The sequence below is a fragment of the Talpa occidentalis genome, unplaced genomic scaffold, assembly GCF_014898055.3.
Source record: "Talpa occidentalis isolate TD23 unplaced genomic scaffold, MPIMG_talOcc4v2.1 talOcc4.10, whole genome shotgun sequence".
Taxonomy (NCBI): domain Eukaryota; kingdom Metazoa; phylum Chordata; class Mammalia; order Eulipotyphla; family Talpidae; genus Talpa; species Talpa occidentalis.
In genome coordinates, this window is record NW_023600993.1 from 34856429 (window position 1) to 34871969 (window position 15541).

Consider the following 15541-nt stretch of genomic DNA (forward strand, 5'->3'; position numbering starts at 1 on the left):
GACCCCGCTCCTCTGTAAAGACACCTTCCCGTATTTCGTTTCCGCGGCGCATCCCTTCTCCTCGGGGATCCCATTCCCTCCCCTCCCAGTAACAGGCCTGGGGCTGGGCCCACTGGCCCCGCTGCTGCTCAGCCCACACCGCCCCTGGAAGGCCAGCTGCTCCGCCCGAGGTCCCCGCTCCTGCAGACCGCCGCAGGCCCCGCCCCCTGGCCACCGCGGCCCCGCCCCTCTGCTAACGGTCCTCGCCCATTTGTTGGCGGCCCCGCCGCGCTCCGGCCCCGCCCCCCTGCGTCACTTCCGGGCGCCACACGCCCCGCCCCGCCCCCGGCAAAGAGCCACCATGGAGCGGCAGGTGAGGGCACGGCCCGCGGTTCCCGTGGTCCCTGAAGCCCGGGCCGGGCCTGACCCTGATGTGTCCCCTGCGCAGGTGCTGCTCAGCGAGCCCGAGGAGGCGGCGGCGCTGTACCGGGGCCTGAGTCGCCAGCCCGCGCTAAGCGCCGCCTGCCTGGGCCCAGAGGTCACCACACAGTATGGGGGCCGCTACCGGACGGTGCACACCGGTGTGTGTATGGAGGGGAGAAGGGTGGCGGGCCCATCGCGGGGCTGTACACACGGTGTAGAGGGGGGGATGTGAAGGGCTTGCTGCTTAACAATGCACACAGGTGTGTGGGTGAAGATGGGGCTTGGAGGGAGTGGGGATGAAAGGGTGCACCCCCCAGAAACCCATGCACACGTGTGGGGGTGGGTGGGAGGGAGTATGGAGAGCTGGTTGGGGCTTTGTGGGATCTGCCGTGAGTGTGGGAGTTGAGAGGGTGGGATAGAATTCAGGCCTGTCACCCTACCCCATATGCATGCCAAGCTGGCCTGGGGGTTCTGGGATGGGTTCTGAGAGCAGCGGTGGTTTCTCCAGGAAGCCCTCCACTCAGGCTCTAGGGCCTAGACTTGGGCTGTGGCCAAGGGTGGCCTATCCTGTATCCAGAATATCTGGAGACAGACTGAGGAAAGCGGGCTAGACCTTGCTGGGGACCAGGAGCTTGAGGTGCAAGTCAAGCAGTCTCATGCCTCTCCTCGCAGAGTGGACCCAGAGGGACCTGGAACGCATGGAGAACATCAGATTCTGCCGCCAGTACCTGGTGTTCCACGACGGGGATGCAGTGGTGTTTGCAGGGCCTGCGGGCAACAGTGTGGAGACCCGGGGGGAGTAAGTTTGAGAGAGGAAGCTGTGGGCAAGGCCCCAGCCATCTGCAAGCCTTTCATGAATGTCTGGGTGCAGGGAGGGCCCAGAAGAGAGGCTAGGAGTCAGGTTCCTGCCCCAGGAGCTTATGTGGTCTCTGGAGACGTGATTTGATAAGCACTGGAAGCTTGTTCCAAATGTGGGCCTGGGACTAGAGCCTGTGGAGACTCAGAGAGGCTGAGGAGAGTAGATATTCCACCCAGGGAAGAGAAGCAAGGCCAGCTGCCATGGTGGGGGGAAGAGGGGCGGGCTGGAAGGGCTGCAGGGTAGATGTGGAACCAAAGCGTCAAGAATATTTTTTTTTTTAAGAATTATTTTTTTATTTATACAATAGCTGGGGTATAGGCCAGAGATGCAGGAGGGTGAGAGGATTCACCAAAGACAGAGTGGGGAGTAGAACAGGCAGATGGGCCAGAAACACTGCTGAGGGGAGCAGTAGGCAGGGCAGGAGAGGTCTGCTGTGCCATGTGGGTTTCTCCCTGGATGGCTGGGAATCAAACCCGCGCTGCAGAGGCTGCGGACAGCTTCACAGTGCTGTGCTCAACCTGCTGTGCCACCAGGGAGGCCCTTTTTTGTGTTTTTTTTTTTTAAGTTTTGTTTATGCATACAAGAGCTGGGGTACAGGCCAGATGCAGGGAACTGAGACGATTCACCAGAAACAGAGTGGGGAGCAGAACAGGCAGATCTACTGAAATACACTGCTGAGGGGAGCAGCGGGAGAGACAGGAGAGGTCTGCTCGCCATGTGGGTTTCTCCCTGGATGGCCAGGGATCTAACTTGTCCTGCAGAGGCTACGGATTGCTTCATAGTGCGGTGCTTAACCCCTTGCGCCACCAGGGAGGCCCAGCCTCAAGAATCTTATTTACAAGCTTGTGGCCTGTAAGAGGACAGGATGCAACTGTCTTTAGATGGGAGGGAATCCTGACCTACCATCCTATGTGGTCTGCAGGCTGCTAAGCAGAGAATCTCCTTCAGGCGCCATGAAAGCCGTGCTACGCAAGGCTGGAGGCACGGGCCCCGGGGAGGAGAAGCAGTTCCTAGAGGTGAGTCTGGATGGGTCCAGGTGGTGAGCAGTGGGGCTCAGCACCACAGATGAGGCTGTGTTGGAGGGCAGACAACCTGATGCCCAGATGTCCTCAGGTCTGGGAGAAGAACAGGAAGCTCAAGAGCTTCAACTTGTCGGCGCTCGAGAAACACGGGCCTGTGTATGAGGATGGTGAGGCAGCTGGCTGGTGAGCAGTAAGGGTGGACAGGAGGGGCATCCACAGCCCAGGGCTCACCCTGATGACTGGCTCTCCCTGCATCCAGACTGCTTTGGCTGCCTGTCCTGGTCGCACTCCGAAACACACTTGTTGTATGTGGCAGAGAAGAAGCGCCCCAAGGCTGAGTCCTTCTTTCAGACTAAAGCCTTGGACGTCAGTGGCAGCGATGACGAGATGACCCGGCCGAAGAAGCCAGATCAGGCCGTCAAGGTGCTCATGGCCATGGCCTGCCCATGAAGACACTTCAAGATAGCCTTGGGGTTCAGTGTGTTCCTTGTCCACACTGCCCATCTGAGCTGGGGAGGCACTGACCACCAGGGAGCAGGGTGGGGTCTAAGGCATTGAGTGGGCACTGAGTGTCTTGTGTTCTCAGGGGGACCAATTTGTGTTTTATGAAGACTGGGGAGAAAATATGGTTTCCAAAAGCATCCCTGTGCTCTGTGTGCTGGACGTCGAGAGCGGCAACATCTCTGTGCTTGAAGGGGTCCCTGAGAATGTGTCCCCCGGACAGGTTAGCACTGACTTGGCCTACATCATTCCTGGGTCTGGGGGCTCTGCCTGAGTTACTGCTCCTTGTTCATACCTGCTCTGTGGTCTTGTTTACAGGCATTCTGGGCCCCTGGAGACACAGGAGTGGTGTTCGTAGGCTGGTGGCACGAACCCTTCCGGCTAGGCATCCGCTTCTGTTCCAATCGCAGGTGAGGACGGAGGGCAGGGAACGGGCCTTGCCACTCAGGCTGGCCTTGAAGCTGAGTGTCTCTCTGGCTGTTCCAGGTCAGCCCTGTACTACGTGGACCTCACCGGGGGGCAGTGTGGTAAGTGGCTGGTGCCCACCTGTCCTGTGCTGACACACACTGGCCATGCCAGTCTGTATGATGCTCACATTTCTGTCTGGTCCAGAGCTGCTCTCGGGTGCCTCTCTGGCGGTCTCTTCTCCCCGGCTGAGCCCAGACCATTGTCGCGTCATCTACCTGCAGTACCCATCTCTGGTTCCCCATCATCAGTGTAGCCAGCTGTGCCTGGTAAGCTGGAGGTGGGCGGGGGGCAGTCAGCACGAGGAGGGGATGGTGGATGAGAGCTGAAGGAAGGGTCAGCTTTGTCTCCTGGGCCCTACAGTGGACCTCTTGTCCTGGTCACAGGGATGGTGTGAGTTTGCTGGTCCTTCTCCCAGGGCAGGGCCTGGAGACTGAGAGCATTGTCAAAGGAAGCTTTGCACTGTCAGGACTCACTGCCTTGATAGTATTCTCTGTCTGTAAGAATGTCCCTCCCTTTGCTTCTCATTTGCACGTGGCCAAGATCTATGAAGGGCTGGGGTAGTGTGTAGTTAGAGTCTTACTCCTTACCCAAGAAGAGATATGGGCCCATGGTGAAAGCAGAGGTCCCTCCAGATGTCTGGCCCAGATCTCTAGAGAGGATATACAGCAGGTGTAGGTCCCTTCCTGGGGCTCTCAGAGAAGAGGTCAGATATAGATCTCTGCACCCTGGAGGTGCTGCCAGTCTCCTGGTGGACCTGACTATGGTGCTCTCTTGCAGTATGACTGGTACACCAAGGTCACCTCGGTAGTGGTGGACATCGTGCCTCGGCAGCTGGGAGGTAAGTGGTGTGTGGTTGGGTGGGTACAGTGGAGCCGGCAGCTCCTCGCAGCCAACCACCTCAGCTCTTCCTTCCTGGGCTCCTTCTGAGGTCTCCTTGCTGGGCTGACCCCATGACCAGCCTCCACAGGGAGTGGGACTATCACCACAGGGAACAGTTCTGAGAGAAGGAAGTCAACTGGATAAAAGCTGAGATGAGAGCAGCCCAAGCTAGCTAGCTGAGGATTGAGAGTATTTCATTCCCGGGGTACAGAACATAATTAATTTGTCTTGTTTTTCCAGTGACTAGTTCACTGCTCCTTCGAGGACTCTCAGAAGGTGGGCATGGCCTGTTTGACAGGCTCTAAGCTCATGGGTGTTGCATTTCCCACACCGGCCCCAACCCAATGTCTGTCTCGCCCAGCCCTTAAGTCAGCAGTGTCACTGGCAGGAGTTGGGGGTTTGGGGTGGGGGTGGTGGGGAGGGATGGCTGTTGGCCGACAGGTTCCTGTCACAATTTCGGGTGCCTGCAACTCTACTTGGGATCCTGGACCATCCCAAGGGATGAGACTCTCTTGCCTTCTCAGTTCCAAGAGTCCAGTGGACAAGGGATGGACTTCTCCTGTTTTCTTTGGGTTGCAGGCATGCAGAGTGGTGGGGACAAGGTCTGAGTCCCAGCACTGCCCCAGATTAGCTGTGAGTCCCTGAGCTTCCGTTTCCTCATCTGTGGAGGGGTTAGTTGCCTTCTTTGTAGGATTATAGTGAGGGTTAAAAGAGTGATGATGTTAAAGGGTAGTTTTTATTCAGTGCCAAACACTGCTGAGCACTATAGTGGGCAGACAGGTGCTATTCTGTGTCCCCCGTGGGCCCAGTAAAAGCAGCTCATAGGAGGGCCGGGATATTTCTCCTGAGTACACCCGTTTCCTCTCAGAAGCTCTTGAGCTCTGCCTCTCTGGGGTCCTTAGAGGTCTCTGTTCCTCAGCCCCCTTTTCCAGCAGCTCCTCATCACTGAGGGTGTCCTGTGTGTGGACTGCCATTCTGTCACAGTTATGGGCCTCTGTGACCCCTGTCTTGACCCCCAAACCAGTGCTCCTCAACCATCCCCAGCCCTCCCATCTTTGCAGAGAACTTCTCTGGGATCTACTGCAGCCTTCTGCCTCTGGGATGCTGGGCGGCGGATAGCCAGAGAGTGGTTTTCGACTCAGCTCAGCGCAGCCGTCAAGTAAGGGTCCCTGGGCCTGGGGTGTAACATATGCCCACCCCTGGGTGGGATCCCAGCCACCCCTTAAGGCCTCGTCTGCCCTATCCTGACTCACTTCTTGAGGGGTCTGGCTGCCCCGTGCCCCACAACAGAGCTCTTGGCCTTCCTCCTGAGGCAGACATGCAACCCCCTGGGAATTTCTAGCTGGGAGACAAGGGGGCTGCCACAGGGTGGGCCCCTGAAGACTGTGTGAGGAACTGATTGGTGGAGATGGGACAGAGCCCTTCTCCCAGGGCAGAGGCACTGACAGCATGTCAGGTTTCTTTAAGATGTGATGGGATTTGGTTCTTCGGCCAGCTCACAGGGACTCCGAGGCATTTCTTACTTTGCCCAGGATTACTCAGCAAGTGTCATAGGGCTGGGATTTGAATCCAGGCCCTAAGGACATTCCCTATTGCACTGAGTAGCCATTGCTGTAGTAGCTCACGGTCTTGGCCTGACCTAGGGGTCCCCGGAAGGTAGAGAGGAGGTAGGATGGGACCCATAGAGCACCTGGATGTGGCACCACATGCGCCTCCCCTCTGTCTCAGGACCTGTTTGTTGTGGACACCCAAGTAGGCAGTGTGACCTCCCTGACGGCTGGTAAGTAAACTGGCCAGGTCAGGGTGGGATTGGAACTCGAGAACATGGAGGGCAGCACTAACTGTTCTGCAGCCTTTACTGACAGCTTTGCAAAGACCTTAAGTCTATAGGACCCTTACTCAGCCAACAGACTCCCTCCCCTATTCAATTCTGTCCATAATCCCTATCCCCAACTCCACTCCTGCTCCTCAAACCCACAAAACTCTCTTGCCAAGATTAGCCAGTCATCCCTCCCACTCCCCAAACCTTGAGGGCACTATCTCAGGCAGAGGTAACTCTGCCACCCAGGGGCAGAAGTTCTATGTTGACTCACTAACCTTTCTTTTATCCTGTCCTGGTGACTTTGCCCCTCAAACATCCACCTGCCCTTACTATAGTTGTTCCTCCATAAAGCTTCCAAAGTATTATCCCCAGACTACAACTCACCACACTCCCTGCATGGACCCCACTGCCCAGAATTGGCACCCCCTAGTCCTCTGGGCCTAGTGCCACCTCTGCAGATTGTGCCACAGTAGCCCAGTGTGTCCCCAGGGCCATATAGTGACCGTCACTGTGGGTGTCCCTTTGCTTCTCAGGCTGGAAGGGGCAGCCAGGGACTCTGGCTCTGCAGGGGTTGGGTAGAAAAGGTGACCGCTGCCAGAATCTTAGTGACATCTGCCTTCTCCAGGGGGGTTGGGTGGAAGCTGGAAGCTGCTGACAATTGACCGGGATCTCATGGTGGCACAGTTCTCCACACCCAGCCTGCCCCCAAGCCTGGTGAGTGTCAGAAGACAGGGGTTCTGTGCAGGCAGAGCTCCGCAAGTCAGGGAAGTGGCCCCAGACCAGGGCTGCTCAGTGTAGGAAAGGCCAAGATGGACCAACCCAGCATGGTCCATGAGGGTCTGGCACCCACAGGGATAACTACTGGGCTAGAGTCTGCTCTGTGTAAAACAGTGTACCGGGGAGAGTGCCCCGCTCTTTGGCTTAACAGTGTGGGAAGACAGTAGAGCCTAGAAGCTGAAAAAGGAGGGAGGGAGGGTGGATTATATGCATGTTTATGTGTGTAAGTACCTGTGTATATACCAGCTCACCACAGGAGTCCATCCCATACCTCTGGAGGTGGATAGCAGACCCAGCATAGTGAGAGCTGCCTACCTGCACCCTGGGCAGAGGTGGGAAGGTGTGGAGGCAGCCAGTCTACCTATAACACACTCCTTCCCTTTGCAGAAAGTTGGGTTCCTGCCTCCTGCAGGGAAGGAGCAGGCAGTGTTATGGGTGTCCCTGGAGGAGGCCGAGCCCATCCCCAACATCTCCTGGAGCATCCGAGTACTGCAGCCACCCCCTGAACAAGAGAATGTGCAGTATGGTGAGCTGGACTGGGAACAGAGGGACACCTTTGCCGGTTCCCCAGCGCCTATCTTTTATGGGTCAACTTTCCTGCCTCCTGTCATATCGTTGGCTTTCTTGGGATTACCTCAAAGGGGTTTTCTGTTCCTCATGTGGGGAGTCATGGGAGTAGTGTCCAGGCACCTACTCTGTGTATCAGAGCTGGACACCACCAGGCGAAATAATCTGTGGTGGGAAGACCGGGGCCCAAAGAGATCTCTGTGACCACCCTATCTGGAAGTCTGTCTCTGTAGAAAGCAGGGCTCCCTTATTGGAGCAGAAGGAGTGTGAACCTCCTGGGGTCCTTGTATGGGCAACCTTGGCCAGGTTTCTACAGCTGAGGCCTTGCTGGGGAAACCCTGGGCAGTAGCGCTGGCCCTGCCAACTGCTCTCTCTCCCTGCAGCTGGACTTAATTTTGAAGCAATCCTTCTACAGCCCAGCGACCCTCCAGATAAGACCCAGATACCCATGGTGGTCATGCCGCATGGTAAGCATCTGGCTTAAGCGCCCCTGCCCTCCTACCTCTTACCCTTTCCTAGCTGGCTTTTTCTCCCTCCACTTCCTGTCTGCAGGGGGACCCCATTCTTCTTTTGTCGCTGCCTGGATGCTGTTCCCAGCCATGCTTTGCAAGATGGGCTTTGCAGTACTACTAGGTGAGTAAGCAGAGCCCCGTGGCTCTATGGGAGTGTGGCAGGTAATGAGGTGGCTTGGTTTGTACAAATGCCATGGGTGCCACCCCGGTCTTCAAGCTTCTCTGTAACCCAAACTGGGTAACTACTACCAAAAACTGCCCTGGCCCAGCCCTCCGTGGGGTGGTGATAACATGGGACTTCCATGGAAAGTGTGCTGTGCTCACTGGGAAGCCTCCAATCTCTTGGCCCCTTCCCCTTGACAGTCGTGGTGCAGCTGGCCCCAGGGCCTACTTCACAGGTAGGTAGGTAAAAGGGTGTTCAGGAGATTGCAAGTGTCATTCGACCACTGTCTGGTCCCTCCCTCCAGTGAACTATCGTGGCTCCACGGGTTTTGGCCAGGACAGCATCCTTTCCCTCCCAGGCAATGTGGGCCACCAGGATGTGAAGGATGTCCAGGTAGGGGGCTGGGGCTTCTGAACAGCTGGGGGTAGGCTGTGGTAGATGTGGCTGCATTCAGCTGGGCAGGCAGCTGGCTGCAGTGTACTCTCCTCCCTCCCCCCATAGTTTGCAGTGGAGCAGGTGCTCCAGGAGGAGCACTTTGACTCAAGTCGAGTGGCCCTCATGGGTGGTTCCCATGGTGGCTTCCTCTCCTGTCACCTGATTGGTCAATATCCAGAGACCTACTGCGCCTGCGTGGCACGCAACCCTGTGATCAACATTGCCTCCATGATGGGTTCTACTGACATCCCTGACTGGTGGGTGTGCTCCACAGGCTCCGGCCTTTCTTTCCTCCACCTTATACCTCCGTGGACTCCTGCAGACCCCAGAGCTCCTGGGGCTGCATGAGCTCAAGTCTCTTGCAGGTGCATGGTAGAGGCCGGCTTCCCCTACAGCAGTGACTGCCTGCCAGACCTCAGTGTGTGGTCTGAAATGTTGGACAAGTCTCCCATTAAGTATACTCCTCAGGTAAGCAGGCCTCCCCCTGCCCTGTGTGCAGCTGGCGTGTCTAGAGAACGAGGCCCTGCTCACCACTCCTCCCCACACACCCAGGTGAAGACCCCACTGCTACTGATGCTGGGCCAAGAGGACCGGCGTGTGCCATTCAAGCAGGGCATGGAGTATTACCGTGCCCTCAAGGCCCGGAATGTGCCTGTTCGGTGAGTGTAGCATGATAGCCCTGGCAGCTGGTGGGTAGGTGTGCACGGGAGGACCCTCCAACCTCCAACATTGCTGCCCAATCCCTACAGGCTCCTGCTCTATCCCAAAAGCACCCATGCACTGTCAGAGGTGGAGGTGGAATCGGACAGCTTCATGAATGCTGTACTCTGGCTGCGCACACACTTGGGCAGCTGAAGCCCTGCCGCTCCGAATGAGTTGGTTGGCCTTTGTCACACTTTGCTCCTGGAAAGCCCCAGGGTCTGGCAGAGTGGCTCCTAGGCTCTTGACCCCGTGGATGGGTAGCCAAGGATTGTGGGCTGTCTAGTCATAATAAATGAGGACACAGAGTCTAGTTCTAAGACTTGGTACCAAACCATCTCTAACCCCAGCCCCACTCTGGGGTCAGGGACTCTAGGCCCTGAATGTGGCAGCCACAAGGAACTCATCTTCCTCCAGTATGAGAGGCTCAGCTGCTGCCTTTCCTGGCCAACTGGGATTCCACCAGGCGAGCTTGAGCTCTACCTTATCCCTGTCCCAACAGTGTGTGTGTCTAGGGCACCAGTGAAGCCTCCCTGTCCTTTCACAGCACCCACAGACTAAGGTAGTGATAGGGTCAGATCACCCAGGCCCTAGTGAGGAATTGCCAACTCATTCTTTAGAAGCACAGATTAAGAAGCACCCAGCACAGGCAGAAGGAGGAAAGGTGGCTTTATGTCAGGCAGGAAACGTCATTCTCCCCAAGGCCCATGAAGTTGAGGCCACACTAGTCCAGCTTCATGACCTTGTGAATCCAGTTTGTAAACACTGAGACACGAATAAAGATGGCTGGCCAGCGGGGCCGTGCACACACTCGGTTGGGGATTATAATTCCCTCCAGGACCCAGCAGTCATGAGTGAAGCAGGCAAGTGGGCCCCCGTAGTCACCCTGGTAAGTGGGAGAATTGGTGAGGGGGCCCTGGGCCATGGCAGTGACTACCCCCCTTTGGGAGTGGAGTAGCCCATTTTCAGCTTCCCACACCCTCCCTGGGCTGGCCATTAACCCTGCCACTGACCTCACAGGCCCCCACAGGGGCCATCAGCCCTTCAGTGCACATCTCACTCTCGCGTACCCGTCCCCGGTGCTTGATGTTGCATTCTTGGTTGGAGATGACATTCAGTGAGGCCACATTTAGGACCTTGTTGTCACCTGTACCTACAGTGAAGGGGGTGGGAAGGAGAGGGCCTTTGGGTAGGAGCCAAGGCTCGGCCTTCAGGTCCTGAGCAGTCCATGTCCTGCTGTGTGCTCTTACCTTTGGTCTCGCCCCAGCCTGCGATCTCACACTTGGTCCCTGGAGGCACCACATACCGTTCAGGGGGCAAGCAGATCAGGGCCACACGCTGGTTCAGAGTCACGGGTCTTTAGCAGAAATGAGGGCACTCAGGGCCTGAGGCTACAAGGCCTAACCCCCACCTTACACCCTCTTGACTGTCACACACCTCTCCAGCTTGAGCAGAACTAGCTGGGAGCCTGACGGCCCACACACCATCTTGACCACTGGGACCTGCTGCAGGTCTGGCTCCCCAGGCTGTGGGTTCTGAAACAGGGTGCCCAGCCACACCTCATAGCCCACGAGAGGCACATGGCTGGGGGAGAAGTTCTGCTAGATCAGTTGTAATTCATAGTCTACAGTCCCAGGGCTTGCTAGGGGAAGATGAAGGCGGCGGTGGTGGGGTAGGGGGCAGGTGGAGGCGGTGAGACTGGGTCCCCTAACCCAAGGGAGGCTCACCAGGAGGAAAAGCACTGCCGAGCCGTCAGTACCCACTGCTCCTTCACCAGGGATCCCCCACAGAAATGCTGGCCCTGCCTGGAGTAGTGGGGGTTAGAAGGGGGAAAAGTGAGTCCTGGACACAGGCAAGACCTGCATCTTTTGGCCAGAGCTTCTGAGGCCAGGGACAGATCTGCCACGCCTGCCTACATAAGCACCAAAAGTACCCTCCATTCTTTCTTGAAGAGACAGGCAGTCGTCACTCACCGGTTGCGCAAGCTGACTGTCCAGGGTGAATTCCCAGGCTGGCCCCCTACCACACGCAGCCGGAAGCGCCCCTGGTTCTGGCGAGCCACTCTCTTGCCACATTTCTCAAACAGCACCTGGTCTGGCGCATAGGATGGCAGGATGAAATGACTGGGTGGACAGATGGATGGCTAAGAAACCTAGATCCATACCTGACCCAAGTCTGTACCTGGGTGCTCCAGGATGGATGGTGGCTGGTCACCATCTGAAAGACCCAAGTTTGCCCAGGTTAAAGGAGCCAGCCTTTGGCAGTGCAGCGTGTGGGCAGGGTAGGGGATTGCCTCTGGTGCTCACCACAGCGCCTCAGTGCACAGTAGTCAAACGGTGTGTGGGGGTCTGTAGTGTAGCACCAGGGCCCATGGCTGTCCCCATCAGGGTTCCGGCAGAAGTTCTCCTCCAGTTGAGCATGGGGGGCAGAGGCGGGAGTGAACCTGGACAAGAGGGGGAGCAAAGTCAGGCTAATCCCAACGCCCTCAGGGCTCCTGTTTGAGAGGCCACAGTGTGCCACCTCAGGGTTAGGCCCAGAAAGGGTCTGTGGCCTTGGTCTGAGAGGGGCCTGGTGTGCTGCTGGACTCACTGTGGCTTGTGTGGCGTCTTTGTGGACCAGTGCTGGCATGGGACACCCTTGCGGGTCTTGCTGACTGAGCCACGGTATTGCTCCCCCGTGCCATAGTAGCAGTCTGCTGGGCAGACAGGAGGGCAGGCGAGAACCGCCATCAGGCACAGTTCCTGCCCCAGCCCTCCCACTCCAGCCCCCGGCCTCAGCTGGGGCTTACCCTCTGGCTGCACATCGTCCTGGCAGCGCCGGATCTGGTAGCAGAAGGCCACGCGCATGCCTGGCCGTGTTGTGAAGCACCAGGGCGCCTCTGAGCCGTCAGGATTCCGGCAGAAGTTCTCCCGAAGGTCCCTGAGCAGGTCCCTTAGTCTCCATGGGGTCCCAGTGTGCTGGCCCGCAGGCAGCCAGCCTTGATTTGGAGCTCAGCCTCCGGTTTCCCCAGCCCCGCCCCGGGACCACCCTCCTCAGGTCCCAGCTGTCGCCCGCCACCTCACTTGCATGCGTATTTTTCTGGAACAAAGCGATGCTGATGTGGGTGCTGTGCATCCCAACGCTGGCAGGGCACGCCCGCAGCCGTGGTGTTGGCCGTGCCTCGGTAGCCTTCGCCCTTTCCACGAAAGCAACTGAGCGTTGTGGCCTCTTGGTGCGACTGTGCCTCCGACCCTGGATGGATCCCAAGCAGAAATAAGCCCCTGGCTAGGACTGAGCCCCATTCTCCCTGGTCCCTGTAGTCCCTGGGGTTTGTTCTTTGCCCGCAGCGGCTGCTGCTGGGTCATGCTCATCCCCTCATCTCTCTCCAGCCAGGCCTCCTCTCACATGCCAGGTGCCCGCCCAGACTCAGCCCTAGCACCCTACCGCAACGGGGGATGTTGCAGAACTCTCGTTCGAGCTTTGGGTCGGTGGTATAGCACCAGGGCCTTTCGGAGCCGTCAGGATTCCGGCAGTAGTTATCATCCAGGTGTTTGTCCAGGAACCTGGGGGTGGTGGTGAGATGTGAACAAGACCCTGGGACTCCGACCCTGTCTGACTCCGACCAACTACCACCTTATGTAGGGCGATTCCAGGATTCCCACTGGGACCCCAGCCCTGCATACTTGCTGGGTTCGAAGGGGTGTGGGTGCGGGTGCTGCAGGTCCCAGCGCTGACACTCCCGTCCTGACTCAGTGCGGTCTACTGCTCCACGGTAGTCTTCACCATTGCATCGAAGGCAGGCAGCTGGAGGTGGGGCATGGGGAGTCATGGGAGTGTATGGACATGACCCGTCCACCCAGTCTCAACCCAGAGCCACTCACCATCCCAACAGGACTTGATGCCACAACTCTGGAAGCGCACAGCAGAGTTCATGGTGTAACACCATGGGCCTCCGGGGTCCCTGTCAGGGTTGCGGCAGAAATTTTCCTCCAAGCCATTCCGGGGTGTGGGTGTGTACCTGGGGGCAGAGAGCAGCACTGCAGTGCGTGCTGGGGGCAGACACGGGCAGGGTGTAGGTGGAAGATGTCTGTCTCACTTGTGGTCATTGGGAAACTTGTGGTTCCAGTGCTGGCAGGGCAGGCCCCCTGTGGTGACGGCTACCGTCCCCCGGTAATGCACGCCACTGTCCATGATGCAGGTCCGCACATAGTCTGGGAGCGAGAGACAGATGGCTACGGTGGCCTGAGGCCCTCACTCCCTTAAACCCTGTCCTGCCTTTCTCCGCAGTCACTTGCCTTTCTTTTTTTTTTTAAAGATATATTTATTTATGCATACAAGAACTCGGGTGTAAAGCAGAGGCATGGGTGGTGAGAGGATTCACCAGAGAGAGTGGGAAGCAGAACAGGCAGACTGACTGAAATACACTGCTGAGGGGAGCAGCGGGCGAGGCAGGAGAGGTCTGTTGCACCATGTGGGTTGCTCCCTGGCCGGCTGGGGATCAAACGCGGGCTGTAGTGGCTGGAGATAGCTTGATAGCACTGTCTTTATAACTCCTGCGCCACTAGGGAGGCCCAGTTACTTGCCTTTCTTTTGGAAGAGGTCACAGCCTCCTGAACGCTGCAGTCGTGTATGAGGCGAGTGCTGTGTCCATGGCAGCAATTGGCAACCCTGGCTGCTCACATTGTAGTGGAAGGCCCTAGGAGGAGGCAGAGTCACGCAGTGCCCAAATTTCCCTGCCCCCAGTCCTATCTAGGCCCCATAGCAACTCACCTGCAGTCCAGTAGGGACCCACAACGCCCTGCACACTCCTCAGCATCTGCTGTGTCTTCTTGCCAAGGCCCAGGCTCCACCACATGTCGCAGGTGCTGCAGCTCTGTACCCCGGAGCACCTGAAAATCATTCAAGGGGGAGCGCTGCCCTGTGGGGTGGATATGTATGTCAATGCATGAAATTGGCATATCCATTCTTTGTTCATTCAGGGGATCAAAGCAACAGGCCCTCTAGGATAAGCCTCTGGGCACATTCAAAGGTCAGACCCCTGCATAGGATGGTAAGCGCCAGACTAGATATGATAGTTATCACCAGTGGCCTTGTTTCGTGGGCAAAGTACTAGGCTCAAGTCTAAAACATACACTCTGTGAGAGCAGTGGGTGGTGGTGTTTACCCGATGGAGCTGGTCCCATCTTATCTCTCAGATGAGAATATTAAGTTACAGAGTTGTCACACTACCCAAGCCGAGGCCCAAAGTCTAGGGTTCTGACTCCTAGTCTGGGGTCTTACTGGCATGAGGGCATTTGCTAGGTTAGAGGGTTAGATCAGACTCATGAAGGATAACTGTCTGCATGTGTACATGCACCTGTGCATCCCAACACTGACACAGTACCTCAGCAGACATCCCAACAGGCCTGAGTAGGCAGGATGTATATGTATTCCCGGGACGGCCCAGCTCTGTGCAAGAAACCAAGGTCATCACCATGCCTGGTAGGAATCTGAGCTCAAAAGGTAGGATGGATCTGGGGCCAACCTCTTCCCAAAGATAGATGAGAATCAGGGCATTTGGGGGGTGGGCACTTACCAGGGGCCCCTGAGCACTGCGTCAGAAGTAGAAGAAGTGGGAGCCACCCCATCCTCCTAGCCGGAGGTTGCACTGTGACCCACCACAGCCCCATCCGGGAAGTTGTGAAACTTGTCCCTATGGGATTGGGTGGCTCTGGTTCCACACCCCCATTCCAGGCCTGCTGGGGCCTGACCTGAGACCCAGTGTCAGGACTAGAGGTGGGGCCAGGCCTCAGACCCCTGGGTGAGGTGAAGTTCCCTAATTCTGGCACAGCTAGCCTCTGCCCTATGGGTTGGGCAGGTGTTGGAAGGTTTCAGTGGGGGTCCTTGAAGTGCCCTGGGGAGAAGACGGAAGCCCCCTACAGCCTAGCTTGCTCCAAAGGGAAGAACAGTGCGGGCACGGGCGCTGCTGGAGGCCTGGGTTCCAAACCTCAGCAGGTGATATTAAACTTTTTGGAGGCTCAGCTTTTCCGTGTAAATTGAAACGTCCCAAAGCAGCCTGGCCCTTTTGCTGACTTATCAGCTGTAGGCAGGTTGGCCCACGCCCCTGGCAGCAGAGCCCCGAGGGCTTTCCCTCGCCCAGAGGAGGAGCCATTTCAGGGAAGGTGCGTGAGGCCACCGTCTGCCTGGAGGTGGGGGTGACGGGTTGCGGGTAGCAGGGGACACTAGCAGGAGCGGCCTTTCAGATTTGCTATGGGACACACCTGGGCCGGGTCTTCAAGCACCGATAGGAATTGAAACATGCGGCCTGGGGCCTCTGGTTGAGACACTGCGTTCGGACACCCCCGCACTGGAGACGGTTGGGCTGTCGGGTGAGACGGACTCGGAACAGCCCGGCGGGACGCCCCGAAGGGGGCGGGGCTTGGCGGGGGCCAGGGTCTGGCCTTGCGCGTGCGCCGC

The 15541-nt window shown here is 57.5% G+C and overlaps 2 protein-coding genes across 5 annotated transcripts; one reads left to right on the forward strand and one right to left on the reverse strand.

Moving 5' to 3' along the window:
• The first annotated feature begins 284 nt into the window (after nucleotides 1-284).
• APEH (acylaminoacyl-peptide hydrolase) lies at nucleotides 285-9412 on the forward strand. Its single transcript, XM_037529183.2, has 22 exons — nucleotides 285-352; nucleotides 428-560; nucleotides 1075-1201; nucleotides 2184-2277; nucleotides 2375-2450; nucleotides 2543-2706; nucleotides 2870-3007; nucleotides 3103-3194; nucleotides 3271-3311; nucleotides 3397-3518; nucleotides 4030-4090; nucleotides 5193-5290; nucleotides 5860-5911; nucleotides 6579-6667; nucleotides 7118-7256; nucleotides 7681-7764; nucleotides 7850-7930; nucleotides 8277-8365; nucleotides 8474-8664; nucleotides 8773-8875; nucleotides 8960-9066; nucleotides 9157-9412. The coding sequence occupies exons 1-22, from the start codon at nucleotides 341-343 to the stop codon at nucleotides 9260-9262; spliced, it is 2199 nt and encodes a 732-aa protein (XP_037385080.1). The 5' UTR covers nucleotides 285-340; the 3' UTR covers nucleotides 9263-9412.
• A 323-nt stretch (nucleotides 9413-9735) lies between these two features.
• On the reverse strand, nucleotides 9736-15512 carry MST1 (macrophage stimulating 1). Of its 4 annotated transcripts, none has more exons than XM_037529196.2 (18): nucleotides 15346-15512; nucleotides 13856-13974; nucleotides 13669-13781; nucleotides 13182-13296; nucleotides 12967-13103; nucleotides 12769-12889; nucleotides 12530-12648; nucleotides 12169-12337; nucleotides 11895-12025; nucleotides 11696-11798; nucleotides 11413-11549; nucleotides 11288-11323; nucleotides 11080-11200; nucleotides 10834-10911; nucleotides 10544-10690; nucleotides 10357-10463; nucleotides 10120-10259; nucleotides 9736-9992 (listed from the first exon to the last, which is right to left on the reverse strand). In XM_037529196.2, exons 1-18 carry the CDS (start codon nucleotides 15382-15384, stop codon nucleotides 9831-9833), a joined length of 2094 nt encoding a protein of 697 aa, XP_037385093.1. In that variant the 5' UTR covers nucleotides 15385-15512; the 3' UTR covers nucleotides 9736-9830. The 4 variants fall into 4 exon arrangements, with proteins under 4 accessions (XP_037385093.1, XP_037385112.1, XP_037385103.1 ...); XM_037529215.1 differs by lacking the exon at nucleotides 15346-15512 and adding an exon at nucleotides 14661-14754 and having other exon boundaries at nucleotides 13856-14003; XM_037529206.2 differs by lacking the exon at nucleotides 13182-13296 and having other exon boundaries at nucleotides 12967-13134.
• Between the last annotated feature and the right edge of the window lie 29 nt (nucleotides 15513-15541).